Below are 18,250 nucleotides of genomic sequence, written 5' to 3'. Positions count from 1 at the left end.
CGCACCAGTTCGAACGAAGAGCAGCAAGAAAGCAAACTTTGCGGTCGCACGAAAAGATCGTGGTTAAAGGCATGCGTTAAAGGTAAACGAAAGTAAACGCCCTCTGTAACAATGGTACCAGGCAGTTGGTTCACTGTGTGCGAGATGGCAAAATTACGCTAACCACAAACGTCTCACCAATATGTGGCTTTGGTGCCAAGGACGCATCCATCGCAGCCGCCCCGACCGAAATTTGTGCTGATTTATAGCGTGTCGTTCTGCTTCCATTTTTCCCTCTCTGTTTTTGTTTTTGCTGCACTTTTCATTCACTTCAACTGTCACCTGTTTGTCATTGTCCTCGTTTGAAAGCGGCAGCACGCCGGGGACGCAGGATGTGGCAGTGTTGCCAGATATTTCTTTTTCTCCATACGGGCTAGTTATTGGTTGGTTGGCTGTTTGCGTCAGCTCGGATGGGGTGGGAGGAATTTTTGCACACGATCACGTAAGTGTTCACGGCGATTGTGATGCAAAGCGTTGTAGGAGAATTTTGTGTTTTTGCAAGACATTTGCACACACAGACACATGGCAATAAACTAACGGTGCAACGCTCGGATCGAATTCGGGGCATACTTTAACGTACTGTTATCGATGTAGCAGACCGTTTTCACCCCCCCCCCCCCCCACCCCCCGTATGTGAGATTGTTTTTATTCGTGGTGGTTTATACGGCTTTTGAATTATAAACAAACAAATCAATGTGGAACGGACAGAAATTGTCGGCGCTTTGGGGAGGAGAGAACATATTTTCGGATTTCATCGTCATTTGTGCACGTAAGCGAGTCGAATTGCTTGACGGTTGCCATTCATTCATTTTGAGTAAGACATTTTATTGAAATTGCATTTCATTATCTGTATTTTTAATGACTTTAAGACAAATTGCATTTCATTATCTGCATTTTAATGACTTAAAGATCACCCACTAAAGGCTAAAACTATTCCCAAACAGTCCTTGGAATGGCAAGCGGCTCTCAAAAACAACTCTGTCATCGTTGTGTTCTAATTTTCGAAATCGTGCTGTTGATTGTACCAATTCAACCTCCAGCATCCACCCGTGAGATCACCCGTGGGCTGGAGGACACGAGTGGATTCCGCTCCGTCGCAAAACGATCTTTGTCGCAGTGGCGATAGAAACACACCAGCTACAGAGCCATTGGTGGAAAATTGAACGAGCGTTCTAATTTTAGCAAAAATCACCAACCAAGCATTTGGAGCAATACACACACATATATATATATACAAACGTATGCATGCGTATGCATCGCAAAAATCTCAACGCTCGAAGCCAAAACCACATACAAAGACCGACGTTCCACAATCTCTTTACCGCACCATCCAGGGCTGTTCGGAATGCTGCGTGATTAACCAACACGAGTAGCAAAAACCAAAAAAGAAGGATTCATGATTCATCGCACACGCCGGCCTTGCCGCTTACCTTCGCACCTTGGTGAGTTGGTGTTTTTGTTTTCCCACAGCGCCTGACCACCTGATTCTGCCACCCACCCACCTATCTCTTCGCTGGGTGAATAAATGATTTGCGCATCACCCGCGAAGCTAAGGTTCATTTGGTGGAAGAATGAGGGGAAGGGGACGGGGTTTGAATTTTGAATCACATACCCTAAAATATCTTTACCACTGCGGTGGAATGCGAACCGGTGCGCGGTGGTAAAAGGTAGGCGGCTGCGCTGCTACATTCACGGATGATTGCGCACCTTAATGGGCTGCGTACGTGAAGAGCGTGGAGGCGCATGGTTGCTCACACGAATGCACGTGCGGTGACGGGAAGACCTTTTTATTTGGAAGACCGTGAGGGGAGTGTAAAATGTAATGCTTTTTGGATTAAATTTGGTGACAACAATTACTGCTTGCGACTGTGAGCTTAAATCACCAGAAATACCTTATCATATAATTGCTTCAAAGAGATTAGTCAATCAAATCCCACTTAGTTGTACCGCATGAGTAAATCAATCGCGGACAAATCGACTCTACCAATGGGTCCCACCATCCCAGCACAATAGCGGAAACGTTTACAAGACGGTCAGACGATGGTACGTGATGAATTGCGTGGTTAAATTTAGGCCCAACACTCAGCGACGCACCTCACAATGCCAATGGCGATGTAAACATGCGACGAGCGTATCCCACTACCACCACCATTACAGGCACCGTTGTTCGAGGACGGGCGACCAATAGCCCGGCATAACATTCGATCGCATCAAACCGTTTAGACACAATGCGATACATCAAATTACCAAGCATTACCGATTACAAACATGGCACTTAACCTGACGCGCCCGATCGTTCAAACAGATGTGCAAAGTTACTTCCGAGACATTAGCATTAGCGCCTTAGGGTAATGCGCTACTCATCGGAAGGAAGTGGAAAGCGAATGGCGCACTATCAACGGAGTCGTAGTAACAGTAGTGACTAATACTAGCATAAACACAACACTGTCAGTGTCAGGGCCCGGTTTGTCCGATACCCGAGCGCGAAGGTGACAATGATTTGTTAAGTGAGGAAAAGTTAAAAAAAGGGAAAAGAAGAACACACACACACGATCGTGCGTCTCGCGTGCTTTTGTTGGCCTGTGCTGATCTGTGGTGTCGTTGGTGTGTTGTGTTAGCTTTCATTTCTTTTTCACTTCGCAATCGATCCGATAAACAATGATGATGGCAATCTGATGCTGATACAATCGGTGTGTGCTGCCCCGATCGCGAGCGTTGTTCGAGCTAACCGGCAGGGGGCGGCTAGTGTGGTTGATTTATTTTTAAACCCGTTACCACTCTTGGCATTCGATTTCGATAGAACTGTTTACATTTCTAGCCCGCAGCACGGGAAGGGATAGGGAAACCCAGGAATGTTTCGATCGGTGACCCAATCGCTCTGGTCGCTGGTGGTTCTGGGATTTATTTGTGCGGCCACATTTAGATCGTACGTGAGAGACCACCGTGCCTGGCTGCATGTTCGATGCGCTGCAATCGATGCGCTGCAACTCGTTCGCTCAAGAGTGAAGTGGAACTGCTTCAAATCCCTTTACTTTAATCACTATTGTGATATGTTTTTGCACTGCCATCCCTGTTTGCTTGTCCTGTGGGCAACAGATCAACAGCGTCACGACCGACAGGGATTGATTTATTGTACCTACCGCCACACGTGCAAGGTGACCTTGCGGCAAACTCCAAAACGCAAACAACACGCGTCCAAAATTCGACCAAGTAGGCGTAGGTTAGTGTGGGGCCGTCTAACCGAGCAAAACATCAACAACAACAACCACAGCAATAGCCGCACCCTTCAAGGGACGACGATCGCACGTTGTTGCAGGGGTTTTTGCTCGTTTCTTGCTTTATTAAACGGTTCGTCTCACGCTCCAATGTCGTACATAGTATTTACAACCACGCTGAAATACATCCCCCAAAACCACGCGACTATACACCCCACAATGCAGAAGAAACATTACAAAAAAAACTTCGCTCCCGACTGGGTAAGGTAAGGTCGAGGAACGAATATAATATTAGCTTAAATAAGAAACAGATCCCTCGTGTAAGTGTATGCTTATGCTAGATGGTAACGGTATGCGGCTTATGTAGGTGTCGTGGCCTTTTTTCCCGTTGCGTTGTTCTAATTTCTAAAACGATCATCGCTTTCCCCTTGCCAGGGTCACGCAAATCAACAGACTGGCTCCGTTCCTGTCCGCTGTTGCAGTCACCGATGTTTCGTTTCGTCTCACATGGAGGACCGAGGTCACCCTCAGGCCCTTCCAGCACCCTGTGCTTCCTTGCGCTGTGGGAAAATGCTAAAAATAAGCCCTTCCAACAAACGGTCGGTTCCGTTTGAAGCGTGGGCTACAGCGCAGATTGGCTACATCTGTTTTGCAAACCGTTCACGAACCGCTTCCACTATGTGAAACGCAAACGAAACATCCCCGACTGCAATGCGGCAGAGGCCCGCCTGCTGCCTGCTAGCTGTTGGTCTTAGTTGCCGATCGGGAACATCTTCTTGAACAGCTTCAGTGTCGACTGGCGATCGAGCGGACAGGTGGAGTAGATCTCGTCGCACGATCGGGCCGTTTGCATTTTCCCGTTCTTGATCGCTTCCTTAATGGCGGTTCCGTCCAGCATGTAATCAATGATCGAGTTTCTGGATGGGGAAAGCAGTACACAAAAGCATAAAAAATGGGAACCATGAATGGAAAACTAAGCGTATCCGCTACTACTTACTCCGAGAGCGCCAAAATCATGTGCTCCACCTGATCGGCCGTGCCGACCTGGGCGTGGTAGTCGGACGAGCGCAGGTAGCTGCAGACCGCCTTCTGCATGCACGCGCCCGAATCGATGTTGTTCTGGGCCAGATAGTCGTCCACCTTGTTCATCAGATCGCTGATGCCGGTCGGGTCACTGTCCGCGCTACGGTAGTGTCCGGAGCCACCGTACCCGCCGCCGATCACGTTGACCAGCTTGGGCAGCAGCAGCAGCGCACCGATACCGACGAGCGTACCGAGCACGACACCGCCGAGATCGATCTTGAGTGGAGTGTAGGAACCGAGGCCGGAGCTGGAGTAACCGTACCCGTTGACGCCACCGTAGCCGGTGGTTAGCCCAAGTCGCTGGCTACGATCGCTGGCGGATTCTGTCGCAAAGCTGTCGTTCTGTCGGCGCCACGGATTGCTGGAGAAAGTCAACAGGGACCGTAGGACAAAATGAATAAGCAATGAACAAACAGCACACGGGCACGGATTTGAAAACACCCGCACTACACTCGCGCTTCACTCGGTATAACACTTTGTATAACAGTTTTTAGAACATCTGCATACACCGCCACATGACCGTGCTTACCTTTGAGCCTCCACACACTGCCAACCGATCGTTGCTAGCACTAAAACCGACACAAAGTAAGCTGCACGAGCTGCCATTTTATGGAGATGGAGATGAGTTTGGAGATGGGTGTTTCTGCAACTGCTGTAGTGCTCACACTGTTGCTGTCAACGTTTGAAGTGTACCAACTGTAATGAATCCTTCTGGCTGGCGAAACAATATTTTATACTCGAACCACAGCGATCGAGCTGCTGCTCCTCCTACCAGCAGCAGTGGCGACAATCATTCCAAACACAATGAATAATAGAATTACAAACGAATGTTTTTCCTTGCGAGCTTCCCTCCAAAACAACCGGCAATGATGATGGTTCACGACCTTTTTGGCGTAGAAAACAAGAAAAAAAAGGAGAAACAGCATAAAGAAACAACATCAAAGCCATCGCAAGTACAAACCACTTTTCCCTCCATAGACCCTAAAGCCTACGCAAACGACTTCCTTTTGCATCGCACGTGGTGCGCATCTCTATTCTGTCGCGTTTCATTCAAAAGATGTGCCCTGTTGCGTGAACCGCTGCGCGATTGTTTTGCTGCGCGGTGGGCTCCGCATGGTTTCTGTTGGACGGTCGGGCGTACTGTGTGTGTATGTGTGTGTGTCAGTCACTTAATGGGCCGAGAAGAAAACAAGGGAGGGCGGAAAAAGAAGACCCGATAATCGGAGGCCTGATGCTCGTGGAGGGTAGGAAGCCGTGAACGTTTAATGCGGAATTATGAACATCATTACCGCGATTAAACCACGGCAGCTTAAGGTTGGACAGGTAGGAGGAACTTAGTTTTCTTAAGCTGCAGTTGACAGTTTTCCTTTCGTCGCAACAGAGGCGTTGATAATTTCGTTGCTTATCCACCATGCCATCCTCCCCCAACGAGCCCACGTGCGCTCTCCCTCTGCCGGTGGGGGCAGGAAGTGGAATGTTGCGCAAGCTAAAAGGTGTAATCGGCAAACTTGAAGACGCATCTACACACACCCACACGATAGGATGCAGCACAGTTGACAATTTGGGAACCATTTTTCACTTTCCGTGTGCAAATTTTCTCCTTTGCTTTTTGGAGGGTGTGATTGATATCTGCGCGTGCTTTCACTGCGATCGATAGGTCTGCTTACAATGCGTACATTACATGAAGTTCTAATTTTTCCTTTCAACTTGTGTAACTTTTTTGTGACAACTCCACTAGATGATCTTAAAGCTCTTTTTTATTTTCTTAATTTCTGCAAAATGAGAATACTATTTTAGTGAATTATTAAACTTTTTAACTATTGTGTTAATGATTAAATAATTGTTCGATTAAATAACAATTCTAAATAAATAAAAGTTATTTTCGAATAATAAGAAAATTTTTCGTATTCAATTATCCAAGAAAATCTTTAAATGTTACATACAATATGTACTGTTCGCGGAGAAAACAGTGAATAACAAACATAGTATAAAAATAAGCGACGCAAACAATCGATATTGATAAAATAAAGAGCAGAAGATGCGAAAACCGATGAACAAAGGGAAAAAACTAGTGTTAAAGTGAAAAGGAACACAAAAAGAACAATCTAAAATAAAATTGCGTTATAACATAACACATAGAAACATACAATATCCAAAACCAAATGATGTAGGAAACTCAAAACGAAAATTGAAGAGAAGAAGCAGCCACGATCAAAATGCTTTTAAAGAAAGCAACTATACTACAATATTAAAAAAAACTGTATGGTACTACTAAACTGTATTGTACTAAGAGAAGATACAATAGGTGACCGTTAAATGGATGTTTTAGCTAGAAGTTCGCTAACTGGAGTGATTTGCAGTTGAAAAACACATAAATGTTAAAACGTGAAACATCCGGAATCTTAAGAAGAGATATTCATAACAACTGTGGATTTTTCTCATAAATTTAACCTCTCAGCTAGCGCTCACTTACTGTAACACATAAAATATACACATTTTTCACACACAAACAGTATCTAACCAGTGTACCAAGCTGTGAAGCACACTTAATTCATTTCTGTATTTGTGCCTGTGTTTTTGTTTGTTTAAGATCTTTAAGAAATTTACAAAGTTTAAAAAAATCGACTAAAATTGTCCAAAGAAGGAAGAATAATCTTTTGCATCCATCAGTACAATGATTCGTCACAAACACACACCCTCAAATTGTGCCGTATTGCAGCAGCGATTGCATCATTTAATTGTTCGGCAGTGCACAGGGATGACATAATGGCCACATGTGTGTCACGCGCACCGAAGAAGAATTGTCACCGGCTGTGTTGCGTTTAATTTTCCACCACTAAATTATTCACCATGCGTGAAATTAACAATCCGCTGCAGCGTTTCTTAGCGTAGTGGCTGCATCACACACACCCAAGAAAGCATGCACCACGACGCTGCAAGACGCTGTGTGTCGCTGTGTGTGCTAGAGCAAAATAAGGAAAAACAAACCGTCAACAAATATTGATGTACAATTGTAAAAGTTTAAATATTGTTTTTTTTTCTTTTATTTTTTTTGGTGACCAATCAAATAATAAAGGATAAATCCAAGCATGTCCTACGATCATTAGAATGTCAGAGTCTCTCTGTGTTAAAGCTTGTATATACACGCTAAGTTTAAAAAAGAAGTTGCTTAAAACTAGGTTATACGGCAGGAACTGATACCTCTAGTAGCATATCGGCAAGGGTCTTGTGCATTTTCCACCAAAAGAAAAGGCTTTGCCATTCCCACATGACTTCACTTACACAACCGACTTACGCATGCAATTTGGTTGCTGCAGTTTCGCAACTGCCCTACAATGGCACTGCAGTGTGACATCGGTAAACCGCCTCTCAGCTCCTCAGCTCGGGCAAGCAGATAGCATAACCGTCGAGTGCAGTCAGCATAATCAGACACATACATTTCTTTTCCTCTTTTCACTAACTCCATTCACATTGCGGCAACAACAAAATGCCGGGCCCCCCTTCTCCTTGTAGTTCGAACCAGTAGTACGGAAAACCGATCCACACGTGCCATGGCTTTCCGAAGCGTGAATTGTTTTCCATCGTTTTGCTGCACAATTCAAAGCGATTCGCGGCACGACGACGATGATGATGATGATAAATCGTTCTCGCGCACTCGAATGATTTGCGCACCACTTTTGCATATTTGCGTTAAGAGTCAGTGAGAAGGGAGAGAGAGGGACAGAAAAAAACACACACACGGGAGTGTGGCTCAGGGAATCGAAAAGCCATGAACCGCCATCTTGTCATGGCTGCATCGCGCCGATCGTTGATGCAGCGAGCACTTAGTTCAGGGCCACAATTTGCGCAATGTGCCAGTTTAGCAATTGCACTGGAACCGACAGGACGGCGACAATGCTCACCGTGTCCATTCTTGCCCTGGCAGTGCTGCTACTCGAGCAGGGCCCGAAAGCGCTGGGCGGACCGGCGCCGAACGATACTGCCGGTGGCCAGCCCTGGGGTCGTGTGTACGGACCGGCCGCCCTGTCGGAGGAGGATCGTTTTTACACGCTCGACTACTCCGCCGGCACAACGGTGCGGCCGCGTGCCCGAGCGTCCAAAACGTCCTCGTCCGGCTGGCGTCGCGAACCGCGGTTCATATCGTTTGAAACGAAGGACAACAGCATTGAGGTAGGTGTAAAGCTCCTTTTGCTTCCTTGCAACATCAAAAGCAATGCGAAAGCTTTAAAAAACGGTAGAAAAATAGAACTTTTTTATATCTCTAAACGCAAATTTGGTAACGTAATTCCTTTTTCCCGCTCCCGGTTTCTATCTCCCTCCCCCGGGGACAGGTGGAGATAGATTTTGCGATACCCTTCCTGTCGATTCCGGTCCAAAAGTCGGCCAGCGGTGTGATGAGCTCCGTGCTCAAGGTAAGCATTGCGACGGATAGCAGCAGTAGGCGACCGTCGGGCAGCAGCCGACCATCAGCGACTGCGGCACGGCCTGCGGGATGCGATCGCACACTAACGAGCTATCCATGCCGATCTGTTTCCCCCTGGACAGGGCACTCCGCTGCTGAACGTTAACCTTGGTGCCGTTGCCGTTGCCGGGGCCCTTACCGTTGGCGGCGCGCTGATTGGGGCGGCTGCCCGCACCTTCACCAACGGCACCGGCGCCCTGCTGGGAGGGCCGCGACGCGCTGAAAGTAAATCCCGACCGGAGGTGGACGGTATTGGCGGTAAGTGTGATTGCGTGTTGGGAGGCACAGCACAGGGTTAAGGAGTCGTGGCCACACGGTGCCGCCTGCTGCCCATTGCTTCTGTCTCGTGCTGTGTTCGCCCCTCTGTGTTTAAGAAGTTGGCCTGCAGGAAGCTGGTAGGGAATGACGCACAAGTGACCGAGTGACGTGGTCTTTTGTTGTGACCTTTGTGACGTGCAAATGGGCCCGGACAAATCAACCCACACACACACACGCAGACATCGCATCGTTTTGCGGGCAGGGACGGGAAGGAAAAAAAGAACGCGAATTTCTATTTTTGGTTTCACAAAACGATAAGAGATAAAGTTATTTCAAGGTGTAAAAGAATGTGACGGAAATAGGTGACAGTAAGAGTTGAGCTAAACAAAAAAGCGATTCGCCAACAATTTTTGCAAAACCAGAACATTCAATACAAAACAAAACAAAAATAGGGACGTAACCCGGCATGAGGTCGTCGTGGCGCGTTCACAGAACAGAAACAGAAGCCATGGGCTGGCAGGCAGGGGGCAGTGGGTCAGAAGGCAGTTACTTTTTGTTGCCCTTTCCGCCGGGTTCGTTTCCTTTCGCTGCTCCTCCGCCAGGTCCTTTTCCTGCCGCCCCTTTAGCTTTCGTGACCGATATGCGAACCTTCGTGCCGCCTGCATCCGGCCCACCGGCAGCTCCCTTCTTACTGCCCGCCGCGCCTTTCTGGTTGGTGGATTTTGAGCCCGCTCCATCTCCCTTGCCATGGCCGCGTCCGGCAGCAGCGGCAGCTTTGCCCTTGCCGTCCTTCTCGTCCCCGACCGGCTTGAGCTGGAAGTCCTGCACGTTGTACTGCGTTTCGGCCACCACCACGTCCGGCCGCTTCATGTCCGGCCGGATGATCGCCGACGGTGGGGTAAACTCCACGTCCAGCTCACTCTCGCTGCCGCTCGGTATGTCCGCGATGGACGTTTTCGCCGAAAGGCCAAGCACCTTCGAAGAGCGGCGTATCTCTTCCGCGAGCAGGCGCTTCTCGCGCTCGGTACAGTGGCCACAGTCGGTCAGCTCTTTGCAGCCGCACAGCGGCAAACCCTTGCGCTTCAGGGCGTCCCGCAGCAGGTACAGCTTGGTGCGTTGCGGGTCCTTGGCCAGCTTGAACTTGATCGGCTTGCAGGGCAGGTACGGATCGTCCGTCGTCTGCAGGGTGGCCGAATCTTTGAGCGGATGCATCGTGATCGCGTACTCGCCATGCTTGCGCGTGATGTGCAGGGTGGGCCGTTGCTTCTTGTCACCGTCCTCCTCCCGCTCGGCCCCTTGGAAACCGACCGACTTACGCTTCGTTACCGGCACATTGTCCAGCGGGTAGCACTTGAGGAAGTGCTGCATCAGCTGCATGATCGGCCGCCGCACGGCTCCCGGGCGCCATCCGGGCCGCCGCTTGCCGATGCCGGGCGGACACAGGTCCCACTGCCAGCCCATGTGGGCTGGCACGAGCGGATCACGCTTCATGCACGTCCGATGGCCGACCACAATGCCCGGATGGCGCTTGCCGAACCGATACGAGTACAGGTTCCGGTTTTGGTGCTTAATTTTGCGCACGGTCGCGTTGTACTGTTTGCGGATCTGTTTCGCCGTCGGCCGCTGTTTCACATTCGCATTCACGGCTGTGTTATGGCCACTTTTCAGATCCTGCTTGCCTTTACCGCCGTACACCTGTTGCATCTGCTCCTTGCGCTTACCTTGGCCATTGTCCAGCTCTACCGCCGAGCCGGAAGCCTTTGCTTCCCGCTCCGTACGCCAGGGACGACGCGTCAGGGGTCTCGCGGCCGCTACATTGGCGACGGTGGACCGTCGATGGCCCTGCGTGATATGTTTCGACTGGCGCGGAACGGTGCTGAACGAGCTAGTGGAGGTACGGTCTCCCTGCTGGCTGATCTGGTTTGCGCAATCAATGCAGCGTGTTTTGCAAATGTTACACAGCCGACAAGAGTCGGACGAGGCCACCATCGTGTCGGAACCACGCAGCGACGAGTCCTGCTCATCGGGCCGGTGCTGATCGATAGCGACCGAAGGAGCGTTGAAGTACGCCGGCAGCGAGAAGCGAGAGCGGGATGCTTGTTTTTTCGGCTTGTAGCCACACTTCGGGCAGCAGCACGCCTCCGGCAGCCAATCCAAGCAAGCCTTGCAACGCTCGCAGCAACTAGGAGCAAGGAGAAAACGATTAGGATGATGTAAACCCGTACTTTGCAACAAGCCATACCGGATAGATGATTTGGTCGTCTTCTTAATGCTTTTGCGACCGCTCAAATCCTTTCCACAGGCCAGTCCTTCCTCGCCACGATTCTCCGCCACCGTGTGGGACGAACGTGCACGACCTGGGCGGACATTGGCGACCGACGATGCGCAGGTTGCACCGGTAATGGTCAGCCCACCGCACTGGGCGCAGAACTTGCCGCACCCGTCGGTGTCGGAAACGGAGTCCCGCTGCCCAATCGCATCGTCCAGCTTGACCTGATTGATTTTCTCCTTGATCCGTTCGATCATCTGCTCCGTGCTGGACACCATCTTCTTGCTCAGAATGCCATCTACAATCTCGTACCCGCAGCACGAATCGCCGTTCGCTCGCGGCAGGCTGCACTTGGGGCAGGCGAGCAGCTGGCGCACCTCCGCCTCCTGCCTGTCGGCCGATTTCAGCTTGCTGTCGTTGATGCGGTACAGCACATCGAACGAGGCGAGCGGATCGACCGGAGCAACGCTGCGCACGACCTGCAGCACCATCGACACCATGCCCACCTGCTTGGACGAGGACGCATCGTGCAAGGGGAACTGTTCGGCCACCGGTGTGCCACTGTCGGCGGTCGGATCGAACGCCATCACTTTGGTGTCCTTGAGCTGCAGCACGCCCCGGTAGCTGTGCGGCGAGTCGTTCGGCTTGATGGCCACCTCGACGGTGCTGTCCGTCAAGAAGCGGGCAAACTTTTCCGCATCCTCCTGTAAGCTGTAGCGAAGGGTGGGGGGGACAACATGACATTGCCATGCTAAAGGGGAACGAAAAAAACAATATGTCACTTACCTCACCACAATGCCCGGCTTGATCGTGTTCAGCATGGTCAGCGTCCCGACGGCATCATCCTTTTCCTTGCCGCACTGCAGCGAAAGCGTGTACTGCTGCTGTTCCTCAGGTTCGTCGCTGCCACTGTTCAGCTCCAACAGTTTGATCAAAACCATCAGCGAGTAGGGCGGCTGGTCGGCAAAGGGAAGGCCGGGGCCGGCATCGTACGAGGCGACACTGGGCTCAACGCTAAGTTCCATCGTGTTCCACTACAGCTGGGACGGCTTCAACAAACCTTGCAGGCAACGCTTCGAACACCTCACACCGGACTGTGTGGCTGTGGCGTTGCACATTTCCCACCGCAATGGTTGCTGCGATGAATGCACGTTTCGCCCAACCGTCGCAATCAAGCCTGCATTGGTGTCATTTTCATCTCTTCCCACAGACAAGCAGCAGCGCGGCGGTGCGCAGGAGGACAGTTTGCTGTGGACGCTTCTCGGGTCGCTGGATCGAACGATGGACGACTACGACATCGATACGGTGGCCTGTGCGCAGCGGACGATTTGCTGGTACGTGCGGGAGGCTAACGTAGCGGTCGCCGAGGGTAAGCCCACGCCCGTGGACACCGTCGTCGAGGGGCTGTCGCGGGCCGACTGGATGGACCGGTTTCTCACCGGCACCGCCATCGAGCAGGCGATCCAGGCGGGCCGGCAGCGCAAGACGAGCTGCGAGAAGATGTTTCCCCACTGTGCGATCGGCAGCTTCGTGGAGCACCTGGTGCGTATGGCAGGGAAGCGGTAAGCTAACGGCGGGTGCTAGTACAACGAGTCAAAGTTTAGGTTAAGTTTTTGTTATCGTTTGGTAAGCATTCAGTACGATTTGTAAAGGCTATGCGTAGGTAGATTGTAGTTAGAAGCGTGAAATTGTACATTTTCGGAGGGAATCTATACGAATATAACATCTTTGGGATGATGAAAGAATTTGTTTTAGTTCTTGCACCGACAGATGTGCTAAAAGGTGACGTCCGAAAAAGTAACGTACGCAGCCACTTTAACTTTGCCTGAACGGTCAGAGGTGTCAAACTCGAAATTTGTGTTTTTGATTACTGGTGCGAATTAGGTACATTTTTATTCTACTTTCCTTGTTGTGTGTTTTAAATCTAATTACAGTAGAAGACCAACTGCGTTCGTTCTTAATGTCTTCGCTTTAAATTCCTTATCAATACACTGCACTTTACTTGTGGCCTATTAATGTTGGTTCAGAATTTAAGTAACTACCACTCAACAAAAAACCTTCACATTCCTTCTCAACATACTCTAGCACATTCACCTCTCAACTCCTTCCACCACCTCACGTATCACAATAATGCAAAAAGTGTACGAGACGCTCGGTAGCCCACAATTAGTCGAACGAATCCTTCATCTGGAGCCGCTTGTCCGCATCGAACGACAGCTCCTCGCCCCGCACTGCCTCGTGGTGCTCTAGCACCGGCACGACCGCCTCCGAGTTTGCCTTCAGCGCGTAGTCGAGCGGCGTCAGCCCGAGATAGTCGATCGCGTTCGGTTCGGCATAGTTCTTCAGCAGGTACTGCACAATCTCCACGTGCCCGTACAGCGCCGCCACGTGCAGTGCGGTACGGCCGCACGAGTCTTCCTGCGACAGGTCGGCACCGGCAATGCGGTACGATTCCAGTCTGGCCTGCTGGTTCCGGGCCGCGGCCGCACACAGCCCATCCCCAATCGCCCGTATCGAGCCAGTCAGATGGGCACCGCACTTGATCAGCAACCGGATCGCCTGGTGGTGGTCGTGCATGATCGCATCCATCAGCGGTGTGCGATCGTACCGGTCGCGTATGTGTACGGCGGCACCGTTCTGCAGCAGATACTGCACCATCTCGATGTTGCCCTCGCAGCACGCCACGTGCAGTGCCGTCCGGCGGTCGTAGTTTTCGGCCGACATGTTGGCACCGTAGTTCTTCAGGTTCGTCAGCTGATGGAGGAGGAGAAGGTATGTAGGAAAGGTCGTTAGATACACGATACTCTAAAGCTGCCAGAAGGGCGCGTTACCTTTGTCACATCGCCAGCCAGCACGGCCGTGCTGACCATCGCCGGAAAGAGGGAAGACTTTAGCTGTCCCAGCTCTTTGGTGGACGTAAGATGAAGCGTACGTGCAACGGCATCGATCAGATCGTACTCTTGCATTTCCGGCGGCTTTTCACAGGTGAGCTCTCCGCGCAGATTACTCTTCATCATCTGTAAAGGATATAGAGAACACACACACACATCATAAGTGTCAATAGCAAAATCATCCACTCTGCAATCCACCTCACCTTCTTCTTCGTCTCCCAGTCCCACTCCTGCTTGCTCAACACGTACGACAGCTTGGCCAGTGCCGCTTCCGGCGTCATATCGTACCCCGGTATGATGCCAATCTCCTGCAGCTGCCGGCCCGTTTCGTACAGATCGCACACCGCACCCTCGTTGCACTGGGTGCAGTTCACGATCAGCACCTGCCGCTCGTTCGCCTCCTTCAGGGCCGCGATCAGATCTGCCCGGTTGGTGGGAAAATTGCCCGCACCGTACGTCTGCAGCACCACGCCACGCATCGGCGCCTCAGAAACGCATTGACCGTCGCGACCGAGATGCTGGGAAACAGCCGCAACAGCCCCACGTTCTCGTCCATCTGCAGATGCACCGTAAACTTGTCCACCGTGCACGGCCGAAAGATGACCCGATAGTCCACCTCCACGTTGATGCCCATCTTGGCGAGCGGGGCCGCATTGGGCGAATTGAACGCGTCCAGCGACTCGCTGCTAACCTTGATCGTGCGGTTACCGCGGAACAGCCGGCTGTTGAAGAAGATGCACACCTCGGGCAGCACATAATTCCCCGCCAGGATCAGCGCGGACGTAAAGTTGTCCTTGCCGTCCGTGCGCGTCTCAAAGATCGGTATCTGCGACCCGGTGATGATGATGGTTTTGCCCAAATTTTCAAACATAAACGACAGGGCGGACGCGGTGTAGGACAGCGTATCGGTACCGTGCAGTATCACAAACCCGTCGAAAAACTCGTACGACTGGCGTATGTCGGTCGCGATGCGCACCCAGTCCGAGATGCTCATGTTGGAGGAATCGAGCAGTGGCTCGTACTCGGAGATTTGGTACAGTATGCGACGGTGCTGTCCCTCCACGTACGGCAGCACCAACGGGGCCATATTTTTCGCCGGCCCGTACCGCTTGCTTGCGTACCCGTCGTCGTGCATGTTCGGGTACTGGCGTATTTTGCGCACAAACTCGTACGGCCGTGGTTCCAGCGCTGGGGGGAAAGCCAAACAAACAGATCGATATAGTTCCATTTTTATCACCACCTTTGTATGCTAATTTGGGCCACTCCCATCCCCTTACCATTCTTCTCGTTTCGCATCATGCCGATCGTGCCGCCGGTGTAGATGACGAGCACCTTCGCTTCGGGCGCCTCCGACGGCAGCTTGCCGTAGCTCGAGTTTCGCCGCATCGACAGCTTGCTCAGGTCCAGGCTGCCGTGCGGATTCACGTCAACCAGTTGCTTGCGCTTCCAGGGCGAGTGGGCCGGTGGAACGGCCGCGGGACCGGCCGGTTCGTTTCCACCGTTTTGCGTCTTCAACTTAATGGCGAGTGGCGTGTCATCGTCTTCGCTGTCGGGCGATGGGGCAGGGGTGGTAGGCTGCTGGTCTACCACGTCCATTGTGTGCGGTTGTTTGGCTACCGATTACGAACCAACTAACGACGACGACGTCCGGGGCGAATCGAAACTAAAGTTCAGGAGCTTCGCTGCAAAAAAAAAAGAGTAAAAATTGAAGCAAACATACAAATAAGGTCAGTTTCTGAAGGCCCCAGAAGAGCTTCACACGTGGCCGTCTTGGGGCGTTGTGCTACCATGTGATTACAACAACAAAAATGGTTCCTTATCTAAATCCACGATCCAGACGCTACAATGGCTCCCCCCTCGCGGAGGCATTAAATTTACATATTTCAAAAAAAAAATCACAACAACCGGCTAAAACTGGACCGAATCGAGAATTGGGTGCCGTTTGATAAGCATTAGGAGCCGCTGCTGGCATGTTTATTCATGAACGATTAGCGTTGATTCAATGGGGAGAGAACAAAGAACATCAACGAAAGGTTGAAACCAGTCTAGCAATCAGCATGGAATGCTTTAAAAAATGTGTCTCCCCTTGGCATTACAATATGAAACATTACTAAATATCCAATTCCTCTATTCTAGTACACCACGGTGCATTATCCATTCCAACCTCTTTCATGGGTGCAGCACTTTTTTCTATTAATAGACTGTGTGTGTGGCAAATATTTTGAGCTAGTTCGCCACACCACACGCTATCCGGAACAGCCCACATTGCATCAGCCCGGGGGGTGTTAAAATCAGTGTTTAAACACTTCACTAATCCTCCAGCAGGTCGCCTTTTTAGCCTAACGATATGGTAGCAACGTGGCCGTGTAATTGCGTACGGCACACGCTTCACGCACGGAGCGAATTTATTTGCGCGACCTTGCGAAGGGTCGACCCAGCCGGCCAGTGTCTTGTAGCGGAGGCTCAACCAAAACCGTATACCGTACCGTCCACAGCACCTGCACACGCTAGTGAAAGCTTAAAGCTTTAGTGGCGAATGAAAACTCCGATGCACCACACACCAAGGCCACATACACACACACAGGGAACTGCCGTGGCTCAAACTGCACCTAAACTAGAGCCGCCTCACAGCTTTCACTGATATTGCACACACTGCCAGGCCGAAACATTCTGTGCCGAACTTGATGGCCTTCTTCTCTCTCGCGCGCGCGTCTTCTTGCGGTTGGTCTTCGTTGGTGAAAAGACCTTCGAAGAATTTATGCGCACGCAGCGGTAGCATAATTACTCCCGAATGTTCCCCGACTCCCCTCCGAAGCCGGTGGGATGGAATAAGCGGTGGTAATGTAACAGAACACACATCAACACACATAACACACAGCACACAGCTGCAACGGTTCAGCAGAAGTAGGTCAATCTTCAAAATCATATGATATTGCCCCCGCTCTACTGGTTCGCAGGTCGGACGTTGCCGCGGCACACTCCTGCATGGTGTTTTTTCTGTATTTTCTTTTGATAGCTGCTTATCAGAGACGGTAACTTGCGCGGCTTGTTTGTGTCTTACTACGTTATAACTTTTAGCACTCCATTTTATCGCTAATCATATAATTCTTAGCTATCGCAATATTTAACTTCTTAATCTAAAAACATATTTTTTTTTACCGAAATTGCTCTCAAAACTCTTAAATTAACACCTATATTTTTGCGTGTTTTCCTTTTTTTCGGTTCACTGCTTTCATTCAAAAACCCCGGTAAAAGATAAGTTCACCTTTTTATCGCCAAACGCGCTTCGCGCTATATCTAAGCACCGTTGCGCATACGATGCACGCGCTCGCAACTTCCTACTAACCGCCACCGGAGCTGACTGAAGCGCGCCACTGCCCAAGCCGGTCAATTTGAAGGCGCCGCTGTAGCAAACACCATCCCGCACCACCCCACCACACCACGCACGCTTGTACCAAGCCAAGCTTGTACACACACACACACACATCACCGCCGTACGCATGCACGCGACAACGCGCGACACACTGTCAACAGCGATCGACACAGCGCAAACAGGCGACCCTTGTTCCTCGGAGATAAGGAAGCGTTTTTTTTTCTTTTTGCGGCCGTGCCCCTCTCCCGTGATGTGTGAGCAAGCGGTCCATTTAGCGATCGGGTGTGAAGTAATGCTCGTTGTGATTGCCGCCAAAATACACACCAGAAATGGGTAACATCCGTATCACCAAGATATCCGTTCCGCGATCTGGGTTCAAAATATTTACCACCGGAGCACCAGCAACGTTTGTTCGCAGCTCGGTCGATCACGACCCGCGCGTCATCAGAAGGTTCACTCGATCCAGTGGTGGCGATCAGGTGAGTGCAAGAGCAAGCGGTACGGGATTTTTGAAGCACACACTGTTTGGCTATGCGAAAGGTCTGCGCCATCTGATGCGGATGGGTTATTCCCGGGGGCCATATAGTACCGTACTTTCCCACACCCAAAAAGTTGTATCCTTCGACTGCATCTCGATGTTTCTGCAGGGACTCGTTGCCG

The 18,250-nt window shown here is 50.8% G+C and overlaps 4 protein-coding genes across 4 annotated transcripts; 1 reads left to right on the top strand and 3 right to left on the bottom strand.

The window, feature by feature from the left end:
* Positions 1-3,403: 3,403 nt before the first annotated feature.
* Positions 3,404-5,058, bottom strand: LOC120952671 (uncharacterized). Its single transcript, XM_040372122.2, has 3 exons — positions 4,867-5,058; positions 4,252-4,698; positions 3,404-4,171 (listed from the first exon to the last, which is right to left on the bottom strand). Exons 1-3 carry the CDS (start codon positions 4,941-4,943, stop codon positions 4,006-4,008), a joined length of 690 nt encoding a protein of 229 aa, XP_040228056.1. The 5' UTR covers positions 4,944-5,058; the 3' UTR covers positions 3,404-4,005.
* A 3,508-nt stretch (positions 5,059-8,566) lies between these two features.
* Positions 8,567-12,492, bottom strand: LOC120961682 (uncharacterized). The gene is made up of 4 exons (XM_040385620.2): positions 12,113-12,492; positions 11,300-12,037; positions 9,608-11,239; positions 8,567-9,018 (listed from the first exon to the last, which is right to left on the bottom strand). Exons 1-4 carry the CDS (start codon positions 12,349-12,351, stop codon positions 8,745-8,747), a joined length of 2,883 nt encoding a protein of 960 aa, XP_040241554.2. The 5' UTR covers positions 12,352-12,492; the 3' UTR covers positions 8,567-8,744.
* Positions 12,456-12,892, top strand: LOC120952181 (uncharacterized). The gene is made up of 2 exons (XM_040371366.2): positions 12,456-12,477; positions 12,537-12,892. Exons 1-2 carry the CDS (start codon positions 12,456-12,458, stop codon positions 12,890-12,892), a joined length of 378 nt encoding a protein of 125 aa, XP_040227300.2.
* A 315-nt stretch (positions 12,893-13,207) lies between these two features.
* On the bottom strand, positions 13,208-17,616 carry LOC120961684 (L-asparaginase). The gene is given in 6 exon segments (XM_049607921.1): positions 13,208-14,080; positions 14,158-14,343; positions 14,421-14,704; positions 14,707-15,405; positions 15,495-15,899; positions 16,704-17,616. Coding segments are annotated over 5 exon segments (2,076 nt in total). The 5' UTR covers positions 15,814-15,899; positions 16,704-17,616; the 3' UTR covers positions 13,208-13,492.
* Positions 17,617-18,250: the final 634 nt, after the last annotated feature.

Source organism: Anopheles coluzzii, chromosome 2, assembly GCF_943734685.1.
Source record: "Anopheles coluzzii chromosome 2, AcolN3, whole genome shotgun sequence".
NCBI classification, from domain to species: Eukaryota; Metazoa; Arthropoda; class Insecta; order Diptera; family Culicidae; genus Anopheles; species Anopheles coluzzii.
The sequence above is the reverse complement of the archived record's forward strand: the minus strand, read 5'-3'. Positions and strand labels throughout refer to the sequence as shown.

Excerpts from the sequence above, each read along its gene's own strand:
- LOC120952671 (XM_040372122.2), bottom strand. The coding sequence starts at position 4,943 with ATGGCAGCTCGTGCAGCTTACTTTGTGTCGGTTTTAGTGCTAGCAACG. Across the intron at positions 4,699-4,866 it reads CAGTGTGTGGAGGCTCAAAG|CAATCCGTGGCGCCGACAGA; the intron begins GTAAGCACGGTC and ends GACTTTCTCCAG. Across the intron at positions 4,172-4,251 it reads ATGATTTTGGCGCTCTCGGA|AAACTCGATCATTGATTACA; the intron begins GTAAGTAGTAGC and ends TTCCCCATCCAG.
- LOC120961682 (XM_040385620.2), bottom strand. The coding sequence starts at position 12,351 with ATGGAACTTAGCGTTGAGCCCAGTGTCGCCTCGTACGATGCCGGCCCC. Across the intron at positions 11,240-11,299 it reads ACGACCAAATCATCTATCCG|TTGCTGCGAGCGTTGCAAGG; the intron begins GTATGGCTTGTT and ends CCTTGCTCCTAG. Across the intron at positions 9,019-9,607 it reads GGCGGAAAGGGCAACAAAAA|CGCGTCGCGGCCCTCCCAGC; the intron begins GTAACTGCCTTC and ends ATTTACTTTCAG.
- LOC120952181 (XM_040371366.2), top strand. The coding sequence starts at position 12,456 with ATGGTTGCTGCGATGAATGCAC. Across the intron at positions 12,478-12,536 it reads GGTTGCTGCGATGAATGCAC|ACAAGCAGCAGCGCGGCGGT; the intron begins GTTTCGCCCAAC and ends CTCTTCCCACAG.